Source organism: Carassius gibelio, chromosome B15 (genome assembly GCF_023724105.1).
Source record: "Carassius gibelio isolate Cgi1373 ecotype wild population from Czech Republic chromosome B15, carGib1.2-hapl.c, whole genome shotgun sequence".
Classification (NCBI taxonomy): domain Eukaryota; kingdom Metazoa; phylum Chordata; class Actinopteri; order Cypriniformes; family Cyprinidae; genus Carassius; species Carassius gibelio.
In genome coordinates, this window is record NC_068410.1 from 2,883,817 (window position 1) to 2,901,437 (window position 17,621).

At 36.5% G+C, this 17,621-nt stretch overlaps 2 protein-coding genes across 3 annotated transcripts; one reads left to right on the forward strand and one right to left on the reverse strand.

Moving 5' to 3' along the window:
• The first annotated feature begins 1,313 nt into the window (after nt 1-1,313).
• On the forward strand, nt 1,314-9,189 carry LOC127972487 (T-lymphocyte activation antigen CD80-like). 2 transcript variants are annotated; one of them, XM_052575998.1, is made up of 7 exons: nt 1,314-1,447; nt 2,521-2,564; nt 4,010-4,333; nt 6,160-6,444; nt 7,711-7,830; nt 7,951-7,990; nt 8,654-9,189. In XM_052575998.1, exons 1-7 carry the CDS (start codon nt 1,413-1,415, stop codon nt 8,724-8,726), a joined length of 921 nt encoding a protein of 306 aa, XP_052431958.1. In that variant the 5' UTR covers nt 1,314-1,412; the 3' UTR covers nt 8,727-9,189. The 2 variants fall into 2 exon arrangements, with proteins under 2 accessions (XP_052431958.1, XP_052431959.1); XM_052575999.1 differs by having other exon boundaries at nt 1,347-1,379.
• Nucleotides 9,190-10,941: 1,752 nt separating this feature from the next.
• On the reverse strand, nt 10,942-15,570 carry LOC127972485 (frizzled-4-like). The gene is made up of 2 exons (XM_052575991.1): nt 15,103-15,570; nt 10,942-13,128 (listed from the first exon to the last, which is right to left on the reverse strand). Exons 1-2 carry the CDS (start codon nt 15,337-15,339, stop codon nt 11,794-11,796), a joined length of 1,572 nt encoding a protein of 523 aa, XP_052431951.1. The 5' UTR covers nt 15,340-15,570; the 3' UTR covers nt 10,942-11,793.
• Nucleotides 15,571-17,621: the final 2,051 nt, after the last annotated feature.

A 17,621-nucleotide genomic window follows, 5' to 3' on the forward strand; every position in this document is an offset into this window, starting at 1 on the left:
ATGGGATGTGCATGAGCAGAGCAGCTCGACTGAATCACGTGGTGCTGGGAGACGCCATCACAGTGTGTTGAGGAGCGTAACATTTCTGTCACACGCTTGAGGCATTCGGCCAATTACAATGCACTGAATAGCTGGCCAATCAGAGCACACCTCGCTTTTCAGAGGGATGAGCTTTGTAAAGATAGATGCTTTTCAGAAGGTGGGGCATAGAGGAGAAAGTATAATGTACATTATATGGAAAATAATGTTTTTTTTTTTTTTTTTTACCTTACAGTTCACTCAGAGTATTTGCTGAGTTACAGGTCATTTTAATGATGCATTTTTAAATGAAGATCACACAGAACCAGAATATTTGATTTATTTTAAAACACACTAAGTTTTGTTATTATGTGTGTATACAAATAAAAGTAGACACTTTACAGATTAAATTGATTTATTGATCTGCACGATCAAAACTGAAAGTATAATTTAAGTTCTTTTCTGTCTTATCAGGAGAATAAACCACAAAATGCGTATTCGTGTTAGTTCACTCTAGAGGGTTAATGTCCTCTGTGGTAAAGCAACACACTTTGTTTAATTTCTTTTTTAGTTTTTTTTTATTTTTTTTTTAGGTCAATTTAGTTTATATTAGTTCTGTCTGAAGTAAAGCAACCCATTTAGTTTAGTCTAGTTTAGTTTAGTTAAAATTATATGTATAGTAAAATAATAAAATGGCACAGTTTGACTCAGTTTAGTGCCCTCTGTGGTAAAACATCACAATTAGATAGTTTAGTCTAGTTTATTGTACACATAGTGCTGACAAGTTTAGTTTAGTTTAAAGTTAAGTATAGCAGCATTAACAGTTTAGTTTGTCAATTGGCATAAGTTGAAGTACATTTTAATAATACTGGTACGTATACTTATATACTGTAACAGAAGTAAACTTTGGGTACAGAACTAGTCCACAACGATACTTTTTTTCAAGTATACTAACAACACACTTAAATAGTGTGGGTAGTTTGGTTTAGATTAATGTATTTCATGGTAAAACAACATGTTTAGTTTATTTTACTCTTGTTTAAATAATGTCAATTTTAGTTTAGTAAATAATGGCACAAAAAGCTTTAGTGTAGATTCATTTCAAGTAGATAGTTTGTCTAGACTCTCTCTGCAGTGAAACAGCACAAGTTTGGTTTAATGAATTCTGTAGTGAAGCAGCACACTTAAATGAGTTGTTTTTCTCTGTCTACAGCACAAAGCAATCGCTTTCCTTTCTCTGTCTCTGTTGTTTGTCTTTCTCTTTTCTTGAGCATTGTTTAGTCATCTGACGTAGTTCCTGTTTCCCGAGTCTTTGTTTAATACTGAGACAGAGAGGAGGACATGAAGCCAGTCTGCTCTCTGTAAGTGTTTCTGCCGTTCACACATCCACCAGCATGAGTTTACAACAGCGATGCTTATACACTCACAGGTACAGATACAGCTCTCTCTCTCTCTGTGTGTGTGTGTGAGGATATCTAGTGTTGTCACTAGTTTTAAAGCCTCATAGATGATCAAATTTAAATCTAAAGATGTGCACGGATTTCTGAGGGTTGGTTTAAGGGTTTAGGAGATAAACATCATACTGGAAGATGTTTATTTGTGTGCAAAAGCGAGTGTATGTTATTTATTGATTACTTATTTTTTAAACTAAGAGAGAAGTGAACTTCAGGGTGTCTCTGCTTGTGTGTGTGATGTGTTTGCATTTGTATATTTAGATCTGTCCAAGAACACCAGGGAATAATTTTTCTTCAGGTGTCTTTCTTTTTTTTTTGCTTGAATTGCACTGTGCTGCAGTTTTTTGTTTTAGAGGGATTTTGTTCCCGGTCATTGCTTGTTAAAAATGCGCTCCGGTGCTTTCAGGGTCGTGAAAATATTTCCGTCACTCAGGATAATGTCAGATATTCAGAGCTCCTGTTTCAGTTCAACATTTAGCCATACTGATGTTGATTTATACCTTATAATAATCCACAAACCAGAAACCGTTAATCCATCTCTGCTGCACAAGATATATATCCTCTTTCAGTTGCTCACAGTAGTTCACCCTATACAACAAAGTATGCTTACTTATGAGGAAGTGAGATGCTGAACCGTTTGCTTAGTTACATTAAACCAGCAAGAGCTGCACACATGCACACTTAAAAATAAAGCTTCCAAAGCTTCCCGTTTTTTTTGCAGAACCATTTTGGGTTCCAAAAAGAAAATTTCCTTGGGCAGTTTATTTTTCTTAGTATGAAGAACATTCCAAAGAACCTTGGAAAGATTCCATGGATGTTATTGCAAATAATAATGTCTTTTTAATAGTGAAGATCAGTAATCAACACCACTTACAAGTCTGTTGTTTAGTGATTAAGGCTGGATTCTGCAGTTATTTGTGTTTAAGTATTATGAAGTGAGGTTTTTTTTTTTTGGGGGGGGGGGGGGGTATGCTAATTCACATGATTGTGAGTGTTCATGTTTTGTGTCTCTAATGATTGCTTTTGCTTGTGTGTGTGTGTGTTTTAGCTTGGTCTCGGTCGTGACCTTGCTGCTGTTAACAGTTACATCTGGTAAGTGGGACTAGTGATCAAAATAATGTGCCAAATGTGGAGATTTAAAGAGAAAGGAAAGGAATTTTATTATTGTTTTAATGGAAAACATAAAACTTTCTGTAATGGTTTCTATTGTTTGTTTGTTTTTTTTCAGCAGCAATGCCAATAAGTTACTGTGCCGCACAATATTGACAATATTAAGCTGAAGCTTGAATTTGCAAATCAAATCACAATCGCAATATCTGTAAAATCGCAATTAGATATTTTCCCCAAATCGCACAGCCCTTCCGGATGCGCACATTGTAAATGCTTCGTACTGCACTGTATTTGTTTGGTCCTATTGTATCTATCATATGTTGTTCTATTATTTAAAAAAAAAATGGTATACATTAAAAAGAAATTTATTTTAATTTTATAGTATATATTTATTATATGAGATTCAACTTTATTGTGAAAATTACAAGAGCTAATGAAATGCAGTTATCATCTAACCAGAAGTGGAAGAATATAGTGTTTTATATACATTAAAGTGCAGAGTAAGTGAAGCTATGATTTACAGAATGTATAGTCGAGTTGCTTTATACAGTGTTAATCATAGTATGTACAGAATATAAGTAGGAATGCAATGCAGGATTATATAAAAATTATGAACAGCAGCAATGTAAGAACAGTGGTAATAAATACAGTTTTAATGAATGTGCAATAGTATTGTTAAACAATGTATTCTTTTATTCAATGTTATTTAAAAAACAACTTTTGCTGCCGAATTATCCTCTAACCTAGTTTGTCATAGATTATGAATATGCATAGGCCCATATTTTTTCATATTTATTGTTTATTTAATTTTAGTCTGTATCTAGTAGACTGTGAAAGAATGATTATCATTTTCACACACAGAGAGATATATCAATTCTACATTTATTTAAACGGGAAAAAAGCTTCACTGGTATCAGATCGGTATCTGTATCGGCCGATACTGAACCCTAGATATCGGAATCGGTATCGGAGGCAAAAAGTGCAGTGCAACCAGCAAAAAATATATGTAATGCGAATTTGTTTTTGTATACAATTTCTACAGTTACATGTTACTAAAAGTGTTTCCCACAACCTTACACTCTATTTGAGGCAGCGCTCCCCCACTCCAATATATACACATGTGTATGCACATTCATTTTCTGCCAGCAGGAGGTGCTTTAAGAGCAGGAGAGATAACACTTTCTCCGGTAACGACTTTAAAGCAGCCCTGAGCTCAAAAACGCTACCTTATAACATTACATGCTAAATGAAAAGAAAATGAAATAAAAAATTTGGTTCGGGCCGCCACAAATAAATCAATGTATGGGAAACTCTACTATTTACACGTTAATACACCTGCCATATATTGTATATGCCATCAATTATAATAAGTGTAGATTGAAATGCTTGTAAAATCTGAGTTTTTCTGTTGTTGTGTGTTTGTGTAGGTGACAGTGATGCAGTGCAGAACATCATCACGACTGTTTTGGGACACAGCGTTACGTTCAGATGTCCTTCAAAACACAGCACTCCTGCAGAAGGCTTGTACATACTGAGAGTTAGAAATGATAAACCAGACGAGTTCATCAACGGGTTTTATAGAGGCCGACACATTGATGTGTTGCCTGAGTACAAGGACAGAACCAAAGTGAATCAAACGGAGCTCAGCGTGGACATGAGAAACATCTCTGTCTCTGACGAAGGATTGTATAAATGTGTTGTTTTCATTAACAGCACACCTGAAATCTCAGAGATTCTCCTCGAAGTCACAGGTATGACAACAGGGTTGAGTTAAATGTAGAATCTAAGAATCGGCTCATATTCAGTTAATGAGCGTGAAATCGACCAGACAGGAATATTACATTAAAATTTGAATCAGAATGACAGAAACAGGAATTCACTGAAGTACAATTCAAAGAAATTCAAAACAAAATAACAGTAATAATAAATAAAAAAAATTACGTTATACATTTTGGTCAACTAAGCCTATTTATTACCTGATATGTAGAATATATTTTATCTCCAGTAATCAAATATTCCTTTAAACTAGTGTAACAGTGTTGGGCCCAAGAGTAAAAAACAAAAGAAAACGCAATGCTTTGGTTCAGGCACCAGACAGGGTATTTAAAACCAGTCAATAAATAAACTCTGGATAACTCTACCAAAGTACATATGAAGATCATGAAGAGGAAAAATGAATCATACCGATTAAACATACAGTACTTTTCATATGCAAATTTATTTCCCCGGAAAACCAAAGGTCAAATACACCAGAATTATCTGATACAGTCAAGACATGTTGAGTCAGTTTTACATTTCAGTAAATCACCCGATATGGGGGTGGAGATAAAGTTCAAAATGCAGATTTCGCTTCCAGGCAACCTCGAGTTTCAGACACAATGAATCCCCTCCCTACACCCCATCATGAGAAAAGAAAAATCACTTGGTAATAGCAAACTTATAACTATTAGATATTACAACCCAGTTGCCCTTTCCCCTATTTTACAAATTAACAAATATCAAAAACAGATGTATGCATATGTGTAACAGGTTTGTTTGTATAACATTAATAGCATGCGTGTGTGTGTAATGCGTGAACGTCAGCGTTCAAAAAAATTAAAAGGTACATGGCGTGTGTGTAGTGTATGCGTTGTGCTTATACCATGCACAGCTGGTCTTCGGCTTGGAGCATAAAGAGTTCAGTTGGACAACAAGTGCTTAGTTCACAGCACGGACTAGAAGACTGGTAATATTGCATTGCATGCTGTTCGCGTCAATCACCTCACTCCCTTACTTCCAAACCGACTCACTTTTCACACCGTCGCACCATCGCTTCTCCCATCTCATCACATCTCCACAGCAGCGAGATTTCGTGCACTTCCGTCATGCTTTTTAAATAGTGTGTCCCTAATTATCAATCTGTTCTGATTTGTCAACAAAAAGAAATAAATCACGTGGCGACCAGTTTCCATTCCGCCACACTAGGTTCAATAATTTAGAAAAACAATTACAGCTGTCAGTACAAAATTATTAATATTATAATTTTTTTTTATTGGTTTAATTTTCCAGCTTTGTTTAACATAAAAGTTGAATTTATATTGAAGAAGTTTTAGCATTTTTGCAAATGTATTTCTGCAAATTCCTCTAAATGTTCCCATGCATTACATGTCTAAATTTAATTCATACTGAAATATGAAGTGGATTGTTAAAACATCACTTTCAATTTTCTTTTACATCCTGAATTTGAATGCACCTCATTAGGTACTTAAATTCAAGTGCAATTCAGTTTTTGAGTCATTCACATTATCCATTTGATAAACACCTACAGTATTTGGGTGTTCATGTGTGTAATGAATCCATTCTGAGAAATATCATGTGAATATGCGTAAATAGGCTATTTGTGTGTTTGTGTTGGTTTATTTGTGTATGTTGGTCTGTCTGTGGGGGCGCGCATGCTTGTACGCATTGGAAACTCACTGCTGACTAAGGATTCTGGGATATTTGTCTTGACGTGGGTTTTGGGGAAGTGAAACACTGATTGGGGAACCTCCCCGGATCTCTAACATGTTGCTTATTCCACTGCTCTCTCTTTTTACAGCTGAGTACAGCGTTCCAACAATCACGAAAGACTGCAGTAAACCGGGTGATGGCGGCGCAGGAAAGTGCTGTCAGTTAAGCTGCTCGGCGGTGGGTGGATACCCACAGAGCACCGTCAGGTGGACGGGGCTTAATCAAAGTCTGACTAACGTCATTTACAACCGGAGTTCAGCAGATAACGAGTCCAAAACATGGACCATCAACCAAACCATCACGCACAACTGTGACCAGCCTGCTAATATCAGCTGTGCCGTAGGGGGCGCTGTTTCCCACACCATCACCATATGTGAGTGTGTTGTTGGATTTTGCTCCATAACTCACTCAAAAGTTGTTAAATATCAATCTTGAATAAAATTATGATTTATAGTGGCCACATCTCCAATAATCAGTCTTTTTAGGTTTTGCAGTTGAACAGAGAAAATTTGAAGTCATTGTTCACTTGTAATCCTTCCCATTTGCTGCTTTAAAATGTACCTGTTGAATATTAATGATGTGGGTGAATAAATAATATCGGACTAATGGACATTTTTGGGCAAACTATTCTGCTGTTATCCTCATGCGATGAGGGACCCTATCTTTAAATGTAAAATGCTGTACATTATAAAAGACCCTCGGAAGTTCTAAGCAGCCATGCATTAAAAAATTTTTCCTTATTGTTTTCTTGTTATAACGACTTCATTTTCTCATTATCTCGACATAACGAAAGTTGTTTTCTCGTTATAATGACTTAATTTTCTCATTATCTCGACATAACGAAAGTTGTTTTCTCGTTATAACGACTTATTTTTTTCTTGTTATCGCAACATAACGAAAGTTGTTTTCTCATTATAACGACTTATTTTTTTCTCGTTATCTCAACATAACGAAAGTTGTTTTCTCGTTATAACGACTTATTTTTTTCTCGTTATCTCAACATAATGAAAGTTGTTTTCTCGTTATAACAACTTAATTTTCTCGGTATCTCGACATAACGAAAGTTTTTTTTCTCATTATAACGACTTATTTTTTTCTCATTATCTCAATATAATGAAAGTCGTTTTCTCGTTATAACGACTTAAATTTCTCTTTATCTTGACTTTACAAAAGTTGTTCTCCAAGAAGTTACTAAACTGCGCCAGCAGGTAGCACTATAGACCTGAATATAACTGGTGGGGTGTTGTACACTATCACCTTTACTGTACGTGGACCTTCCTCGTGATCGCTATAATTTGTGCAGTATTGTTCATTACTGACATTTAATTAATTCATAAATGTTAAATGCTTGAATTAATAAATATGATTCTTTTGTGTATTGTATTCTTTTGTGTAGAAAAAAATTTCTAATGCATGGAATATAACTTCCGTAAGAACCAATTATTAGTATAAGAATTTAATTAGTATAATGTATATTATACCAATTTAAAATATTATAATTTATTTTAATCTATTTATATATTTATTTATTTATTTATTTTTTACTTAGATTTTGGAAACCCCAATTACTTGTGCATCACAAATATTTCTTTAAAAAGGAAAAGGTAAATACAAGTGTTTATTTGTTGTCTTTTTTCAGGTGAAACAGAATCCTTCCCATCTGTGGTGATTGCAGCTATCGCCGTCGTGCTTGTGTTTTTCCTGTTACTTATTTCTGTCGTGGTGATGAAGTACTACTTTTGTGGACGACAAACCTCAGGTACACAAGCACACACACACACACACACACACACACACACTGAATTATCAGGAGACACCAAACTACATGAGTTATTAGTAACCCTTCAAATCAAATGTTTTGCATTTTTATCTTCCACAGAGCGTGGATATGAGGAAGCTGACTTTGACGTTTCTTTAGCGTAGGTATCTTCTCACTACATTCTCATATCATCAAAGCAGTAGTTAACCCAACAATTATTTTACATTTACTCTCATCTTCATTCAAATATATATGAGAAATCTGAATAAATACATGCTATATTGCTGCAATTACAATGAGCATGTTCTGAAACTCACAACAGAAATAATCCATACCAGGATAATTATAGTTAATCAAAATAAAAACCATAAAAAATTGCTTGAAATAAAATTGATGTTAAATAAATTTATTTTAGTTCATTGAAAAGGCAATATTTTTCATTTTCATTTTGTTTAACTTGATGTAATAAAATTATTTTTATGAAAATAAAATAAATTATACAGATATATTAAAAAATACTTAATATGTAATAAAAAATTTAAATGAGAACATAAATATAAATGAACTTGTCCATACAGCTAATGCACTATATTACACACCTTCAAAGTCATTTGATAACTTTGTGTGAGATGCACACAAAAATTGAACTCACAAAAATCAAGGCACTGTTTTTGCATGGATAATAGCCACTAAGACATTTGAATTTGCATTTGAAAGTAATAAAAAAAATTTTTTTTGGCTGAACTGTTCCTTTCATGCACAAATGATGTCATGTAACGTTGACTCCAAGAGTAACCAGTGGAATTCCTGTATTTCTAACCAGCGACTGCCATTCACAGCTCCAGCATCTGAAAGAGGGTGACGAAACACTCAGGAGATTTGCGCCATTCTGTTAAGTGGAAGTGCTTTAGCACAGATGAACAAATAGGGCAGATTGTCCAGCTAAACACTGTCTTTAAAGTGGCTTGACTTCTGTATAGAGGCCGGGCCTGACAGATGCTTTGACGAAGCAATGCTGGACTGTCCTGGCACATTTGAAGCTTATTTATTTGAAGCTTTATTTTTTAAAGTGATAGGTGACACAAAACTTATTGAAAGTCTTCTCTTTTTAAGAGTGTATGTGTCATTTTCAGGTTTAATTTATAATCTGGCAAAATTTTAAAAATGTATATGTCTGTATGATGTATCTCAATGAGATGTAAATTGTTTTAAAAGTGATTTTATAACGTTTAAGCATGAATCCATAAGTAAGTCTATGAGCATAACTGTTTTAGAGTTTAATAAGCCCATTAGTGGTTATAAATTGCAACACAGTTTTTAACCTTTATAACTATTAAAGTGTTATTCTTTTTTACACAATCTCTCTTTAATTTAAAATGATGCATTATTTTACACAGTTTTGAGAATTTATGAGCTTTCTCTTAGTATTAATAGGGTTTTGGGTACACAATGTAAAGCATTTCTTAAAATGACTGGTTTATATTTGTCCAAAAGCAAAGGTTCAACATTTTTGTTGTTGTTGTTGTTGTTGTTGTTGTTGTTGTTTTTTTTAATAATAATTGACCTAGAGTGCCTAGAGAATAGTACTGGACTGATGTTTTTTATTTATTTATTTTGAGTTAAAAACGTAAAACTTGTTCACAAAAGAAGTTTTTTTTTATATAATCTCAAATACTTAAAGAACAGTTTGATTGACAGCAGTGAAACTAGAGGCATAGTTGTTTACAATATGAGGAGATATGTCATAAGATATCCAGACCCAGTGTTTGTGTGAATATATAAGCACTTTTCTTTTTTTTGCAATTCATCACAGAAATATTGTGTTTTTGAAGCCTTTGTGATTGTTATAGCGCCACCTATAGTCGGATCTGGATGAAACTTTGCATGATTGTCAAGAGAAATCTGACACATGATTTCACTAAATTTCGTAAAGTTTTGAGGGTTTTTTTTTTTTACGTTTTGAGTTTTAGGTTTTATAGGCTTTTAGTTTGTGTATGTGGCTTTATGTTAACTTTCTATTTTTATAAGTTTTACTACAAAGTGCCAAAAATCTAACTTGACAGACGGCTGTCAGCTGAACTACTAAATCCATCTATATTATAATATAATCAAATTAAATGTTAAAACTAAATGATGTATTAGAAATGAAGATATGCTTCAAATATGTTTTTTTTCTTCACAAAAAACAAGTGAAAATGATCGACCAAATTAAAGGTCATCATGGCCAAGTTTTGGAAATTTTTCTCTGTTTGACGCAATCAACTACCAGTTTTTCTTTTGTTTCACATTATGACAGTGAACAGTTTGCAAATGCCTCTTCATGTTGACATGTTATTTCAAAATGTGCATATTTTCTGGAGGTTATGTTTTCAAACCTCAGACAACCGTCACCACAACTAACTGTTTAGTGTCTAAAAATGTTACTTTATTGCTTATTATTATATAAAGAGAGAAAACAAATCATCTGATCATTCTTAATGGGATGCAAAGCATCTAAAAATAATGGCCATTGCATTGCATGTCACAGCAAAAGTCTGATGCGTGCATCTGTAGTGTAGTGCTTCAAATGACCTGTAGGGAGCAGCATCATATTAGAAACGGGCTGATGTGACTTTAAACATTTTGGAAAATATTTTAATCCACAATCATTTGACAAAAACAGGTATTTATTCTAAACTTACCATTTAACTGACTATGCAACTGCTTTTGGCCATGAACATATGATCATTTAAAGTTCTCATATTGATGATGCATATTGTATGTTTGGTTTAATCAGCATATTAAAGCATTTCAAGACTAATCACCCATGAAGGAGATATAACCATCTGACATTGTCTTACAAGAAACCCTGAGCCGGGTGTGGTGACCCCGAGGGGGAAAGTTGGACTCGAGGATAAATCTTTGTCCAAATCATTTCAGAGTGGAGGAATTTTAAAAAGATCTAAAAAAGAGTCAAGCCTCTTAATTCTGCGAAGAGAGATTTGCTACCTAATGCCCAAAAACAATCCTTTAATTCCAGAGTCACAAGACGTCTGAAGTTGTAAACCTACAGAGGGAGTTTTAATAGTGAACTATTCGTCTATAAACAAAAGATGCACACTGAGTCTGGAATTGATTTCCAAAGTTTAATTTTTCATTTGATACAAAAGCATTCTTAAATAAATTCATTTTTTTTCCACTTTCTTAATTTTTACAAAGATAAATTAGCATTTCATAACAAAAATAACACGTATTACAACTACAAACATCAGGTTATGTACAAACCAATCCAGAAGTCCTTCATGAAATCCAGGACTGTACCAACTGCATGTGAGTTTTTGAGGCACTTTTTAAAGGTTTAAGAGTTTATCATCGATCAATACATTCATCGACCCCACGGGACGCTCAGTGATTGTCACATGTCATATTCAGAGTGAAAAAACACAAAAACAAAAGTCCCATCATAGCTGTGTCATATCAAAAATAGACTAATTACATAGTGAAGGAAATCTCTGCATATGTGTTCATGTTTTGTTGAGTTTGACCTGTAAAAACCATTCACAGAAACTCACTTGAGCAAGTGTGTTGTTGTGCAAGACGTAAAACGACAGCTAAATGTCAACAGTTTAAGTTAGTTAGCAACCTCTACACATATGCCACTGCACACTTACTTTCCGCTTCATTATTTCTCATTTCAAATATAACATAGCATTAACAAGTCTCGTAAGCATTCAGGCAGCTGTGATGTGTTGCGAGGTAAACGGCGCTGATCGCTGAGGAGTAAAGAACTACTTTTCCCAGAATCGGTTGAATAGCTCGTCCGAAAAACATGAAGGCACTTCAGTGAGAGTTTGACGTAGTGCATATTTACACGGAAAAACTGCTGCACCAGGTCTGTCCAGTGTAAGATCTTAAGAACATTTTGCGAAGGAAAAAGTGAACGAGCGATAGTGCTACATGGGCGTGGGCGCCTCCGTCTCTTTATTACACAACTGTCTCGTTGCCTTTGCCCGGTTTGACCCAGCCGTTGGTGGTCCGTTTGACGCGATTGTTTCGCCCAGTGTGCACGAGTCGGTGGGAACATCGCTGCCACGTGTGAAGCGTTTTGGCGGACCAAACCCACATTCCCGATGTGATTCCCACCAGCAGAGACATAAAAATCCGCAGCATCTCCGCCGCCATGTACGAATCCCTCGCCGACTGACGAAAGTCAGCCCAATTTGAGATTTCGTAAAAGTAGCACGCAATGACGCAAGTGGCCGGCACTGTGTAAAGCACTGAAAACACACCAATTTTAACCATCAGCCGCTCTAGCTTGTCCGTCTTAGTCCCGTCCTTTTGCAAATTCGAGCGGATTTTGAACAATGCAACCAAGCCGGCTGCAATAAACAGCGTCCCGATTACCAAGTACGTAAACAGCGGCGCGACTACGAAACCGGTGAGCGCGTCTAAGTTCTGGTTGCCCACATAACACATCCCAGAAAGGTCGTCAGCATCCACTAGACGCATGATAAGGATGACGATGGTCTTGACGGCGGGAATGGCCCAAGCTGCGATGTGGAAGTACGAACTGTGCATTTCGATGGCCTCGTGACCCCACTTCAGCCCTGCCGCCAGGAACCACGTAAGCGTCAGAATCACCCACCAGATTGAACTCGCCATGCCGAAGAAATACGTGAGGAGGAAGACGATGGCACAGCCTGTGTTCTTCAGACCCTCGTGCACTAGCACAGGCACAGCCGCTTCTTCCAAGTCGCAGGAGATGCGTTCGCGACCGACGGTCAGCCGCACGATGTAGGCCACGCTGTAAATATTGCAGCACATGCTGAGGAAAATAATAGGCCGTTCCGGGTAGGAAAACCGCGAGGAGTCCACTAGGAAGGTCAGGACGGTGAACGTGGTGGAGATGAAGCAGAGAACCGCCCACACCGCCATCCACACATCGGTAAAGACTTTGGCCTGTCGCCGGTACAATCCCGTGTCATATCCACACTGCAGCGAGCAGCTGCCGCTGCGCTTGACCCATGCATACTGCTCCACGCCGGCACCCAGCGCCATGCACTCCTCCTCCTGCGGCGGCATCGGCCGGACGGCGTGGAACGGTGGGTCCTCGTCGCCTGGACCCTCCATGCACATGTGGTTCTGGTCGTTGGTGGGCGGGAACAGGCTGCAGTTCAAGAGCTCCGGCCACACGAAACCAAACTCCTGCAGGACTGGAAGACACTTCCTCTTTACAGATAAGCACATGCTGCCACACGGACCGATTGGGATGGGAACCTTCTCCGTACACATGGGAACATAGACGGAGCATAGGAAGAACTGCAAGAAAGCAAAGCCGGGGAGAGGATTAGATATTTGCAAACACAAAATATGTCTTGGAAAATCAAGAGGGCTTCTAAATCCTCATAAGCAGCTCAAGTCTTGAGACATGCACCAATTTGTGCTTTTCAGATGTGTTTTCTAGTAATGCATGTTTTTAGAAGCTGATATTTGATATTTAATGCGCATCTTTTCAGTAATGCTTGTTCTACAATCAACAGTAAATCTCTACCATGCTTGATTTCACATGGAGCAGCATTTACTACACCGAGCTATTGTTCAATGACAAGCTGCGCATTTACAGAACCAGCATTACTGACAAGATGTGCATTAAATATCAGACTATATCTATCATGCATCCCTATTTTTTCTAGTATTGCATGTTTTCAGAAGGTCTAATGGAGAAAAACATAGCCTTTCTCACATAATGTGTGCAACAACAAATGTGTTTACTAGAATTGCATGTTTTGAAAAAAATGTGTTGCATTTCTAATTGGCCCAAATTTGTGCTTTTCTATGTGTTTTCTTGTATTGCATGGTGTAAACAAGAAAAGCATCAATTTATTGCATTGTATGTGTGCAGGTGGCATGTTTTGCATGTCTAAGTGTCACAAATCTGTGCTTTTCAAACTTGTGATTCTAGTATCATACATTTTCTGAGGCGGTTAAGGAGAAAGACACTAGTTTGTTCCATTATATGTGTGCAGATGGCATGTATTGCATGTCTAAACGACACAAATTTGGGCTTTTCAATTTTTTCTTAAGCTCTTAAAGAGAAGAAAACATTGGATTGTTGCATTATACATGTTTCATGTCTATTCCAAGTATTTGTGAGTTGTGTATGTTATGGGTTTCCCTGCTGTGTGTATGTATAACTAGGGAAATTCTGTGATGCAGATGACTGCTCTCATAAGAAAGGAAGCTACAAACTTGTGCTGTGGTCACATAAACTTCAAGAAATCAGCAATTGTGGACTGATAAACATGCCATTTTCATATCCAAGAGCAGCTTTGGGCAGAAGTGCTCTCGCTTTAAGATGTTTGTGATAACTGGGCAGCATCTAAAGCAGCTTTAATCACGAGATTCTCCAGCAAACACACACGGGAATCCGAGTGGGGGGTTTCTTCTCCGCGCTGAATCAATAAAACAACAACTGCCTCTGTCTTCAATCCTCACACACATACTTTCAAGGAGTTTACACTGTCCTCGAATTACTCAACTTGGAATCATGCTTATTAAGATAAATAATATATATACACACTTACAGAAAGCTCCTAGTGTATCAAGAAATAATTTGGCCAGTTTATGAACACCTTTCACTAATACAGACCAGCAAAAGTTCGTTTTAAGACATTTACGAGGACAATTCCAGGAATCTGGTCGTCACAAGTATAATAAGACAAACACAAATGTGTAGTGCATGAGTACTGTGTGTGTGTGTGTGTGTGTGTGCACAAATTATGGGTAAAATTCTAAATTATGAGTTTTACATTATTGTTTGTACACAAAACTGGCACTTTAATATTAATAGTAATGATGAGTATTATTATCATAAAAATATTTAAAAATATTGATATTATTATGGGACATTATTTGTCTATTTCCCTTGTCACGATAATTTTAAATATTTAATAATTGTATATATTTGTTTTGAATGTTATTAAATTTTGATTTATGATTAATCATTATTTCATATATTTTTTTTATTATTGTGAATATACATATTACTATAAATCGTTAATTTAATTAATTGTTACTTTGTCGCAATAATGATTAATAATTATTTTGTTATTTATAGTAGGATATATTGTAATTTGTCATAGTAATTGATTGTTTTTGTAATGTATTTTTCTATTTTTCTTGTGTTGTTGATTTCATATCATGTCGAGATTTTAAAATGTGTGTGTGGTGAGTAAAGTGTAGGGTCTGGTTACAGTGTGTGTGTGTGTGTGTGTGTGTGTTGTGAACTCTCACCTTCAGCTGGCTCGAGCAGCCGTACTGTATTAACGGTGTGAATGTGGTCAGTTGCAGCTCGGCGTCGGACTGCAGCACGTTTCCCACCAGGTTCGGCATCTTGGTCACATTGTATCCGAGATCCTGACACATAGAGATGCGGATCGGATCGCAGCTCATCTCATCCTCGTCCCCGAACGCGTGCGCGAGCCCCATCGCGAGCGCCAGCAGCGCGAGCCCGAAGCCGAACCGAGCCATGACGCTATCGGCGGAATTCCAGTGCGAGCTTTTACCTTGACTTCAGACGCAGTCTCGTGCCAGAGCGACAGAGGGTCCGTTAAAGCTGGAAACGTCCCGGTGTTTTGTTAGTCCCGTTCTGGAATAAACCTAACGAGCTTCCTTAGAGTCCTGTCTACAAGTAACGATCCGTGGCTTCTGCGTGCTCCGGTGCGTCCGTGGCTGAGTCGCGCGGGTTCTGTCCGGTTGAGGTCTAGACTGAAACGGGACAGCTGCCCCGTCAGCCAATCAGAGCGTTAGCTCCAAAAATGGGGGCGGGGCTTAAAATAGCCATAACAATAAAACAGAAAGTGAGACGGTCTGCTTTTTTTCATCGTTATCCCTTAAACTAGGCCTATATGACTCATGCCAATGTTCTTTTATTTATAGTATTCCCCATTTTATTCGTCTTTTTTTATTATGCTACTTTTAGAGTTTTTATTTTTTATTTGGATAATCAGCTTAAATACTATAAATACTTTGGTTTTACTCTTGTAAACATTTTGCTTAGTTTTAAAAATAACTTAAATCATTAACCGATTTCATGCCAAACACTAGGTGACCTAAATGAATATAAGTATTAAATATAAATATCAAGGTTTATTTTCCAAATGTTTGAATGTATGTCTACTAATTGTCTATTAGGTGTTATAACACACACACACACACACACACACACACACACACACACACACACACACACACACGTATATATATATATATATATATATATATATATATATATATATATATATATATATATATATATATATACATATATATATGTGAGTGTGTGTGTGTGTGTTAAAGTCTTACAATCCATGATAGTATCTTAACCTTCTAACACAACTGACTTTCCAATGTGTTTATATATATATATATATATATATATATATATATATATATATATATATATATATATGTTGCACTGCATCTATATTTATACATTGCTTTACTTTTTGATTTTGTAATAAAAAAGCAGGTACCTGGCAAAAAAAAAAAAAAAAAAGTTTTACTAATGTTTACATTAAGTTATGAAAACATTATTTTGGAACGTTCTCCCAGTGTTCAAAACGTCCAGTTTTTTAAATGAGTTTTTTTCCCCTGGTTAAACGGAACATTCAAATTTAGAATTTTGCAAACATTATGGGAATGTTTCTTTTGAATGTTCTCTGGCCATTCTGAAAAAAGTAGCAACATTTAAAAAGTGTAACAAAACTTTGAAAGAACCTTACTGGAACATTCTGAGAACTTTCCCTGTTGGATGTTTTTTTTTAAAGCTAGATATGAGTCTAGTGCAGCAGGGATCCAAACTCTGATTAAAGTGATCCGTGTGAAGAAACTTCTCTTTTGGACGGAGACTTGGGGGTCTGAACCCAGATTACAAGCGTTAGATTGATGCGTCTCCTCCCTCTGTTTCGCCTCACTGGTCACTAACTATCAGAATAAAACCCCCCGCCCAACACCCGGCCTGCTCCCAGCCCCCTCCAGTGACCCCGACGGGCGGAGGTCAGCAGTAATTAGCAGTTTTTAAACGACAGACTGGGAAAAAGGAGACAAGCAGGCTGGTATCCGTGGAGCAGCTATTAAAATGGTAATGAGCCGATAGATTGTGCTGCAATGCTGTCAGGACGACTATCCCAGCAATCGCTTCAGCTGATTGTCCGTGAATATTCTTAGTAATCAAGATAGATGTAGAAAGATGATGATGCACAGTATGCAGTGTGTACGACACAATAGCTGTGATAATATAATGTGAGAATAGCTGCTGAGAGACATTAGTGCTTCAGTGTCGTTTAGTGAAGCCATAATGACTTTAAATGAGCCTGTCTGGATGTGTGAAACACAAAAGACTAATTCAGAGTCATTAGGAGTTAATGATGCACTTCCATAAATGCTCTAAATGTGCCATTTAAATGTGAAAATTAAATAAATAATTGCACTTATATCAAGAGGGGTTGTTACTGTTAGCAATCAGTGATGATTAGGTTTTAAATGGCATGTTTGGAAAGTTAATCTGATTTTCTCTTGCACCATTGCACGCTTTTCCGGTCGTTCATTCAGTCGTTCTCCCAAATGCATGCAGTAAGTGTTTGGATCCAGGTTGAGAAAGAGCACATTTTTTTAATGCAAAAGTTTTCCTCCGAGGGTTTGGGACATTCAGTCGTCATAATCAGCTGTAAATAAAACAATAGAAGTCTGTGGTATGTCCTCATTCAGATAAGTAAACGCATGTGTAGCAGCTGCTCTGGATGGAATCCAAG

Bases quoted from the DNA above. Each gene is read 5' to 3' on its own strand.
- LOC127972487 (XM_052575998.1), top strand. From the start codon at position 1,413: ATGAGTTTACAACAGCGATGCTTATACACTCACAG. The intron at 6,445-7,710 runs GTGAGTGTGTTG...GTCTTTTTTCAG, and splicing joins TTCCCACACCATCACCATAT to GTGAAACAGAATCCTTCCCA. The intron at 7,991-8,653 runs GTAGGTATCTTC...ATTTCTAACCAG, and splicing joins GACTTTGACGTTTCTTTAGC to CGACTGCCATTCACAGCTCC.
- LOC127972485 (XM_052575991.1), bottom strand. From the start codon at position 15,339: ATGGCTCGGTTCGGCTTCGGGCTCGCGCTGCTGGCGCTCGCGATGGGG. The intron at 13,129-15,102 runs GTGAGAGTTCAC...GCTTTCTTGCAG, and splicing joins GCTGCTCGAGCCAGCTGAAG to TTCTTCCTATGCTCCGTCTA.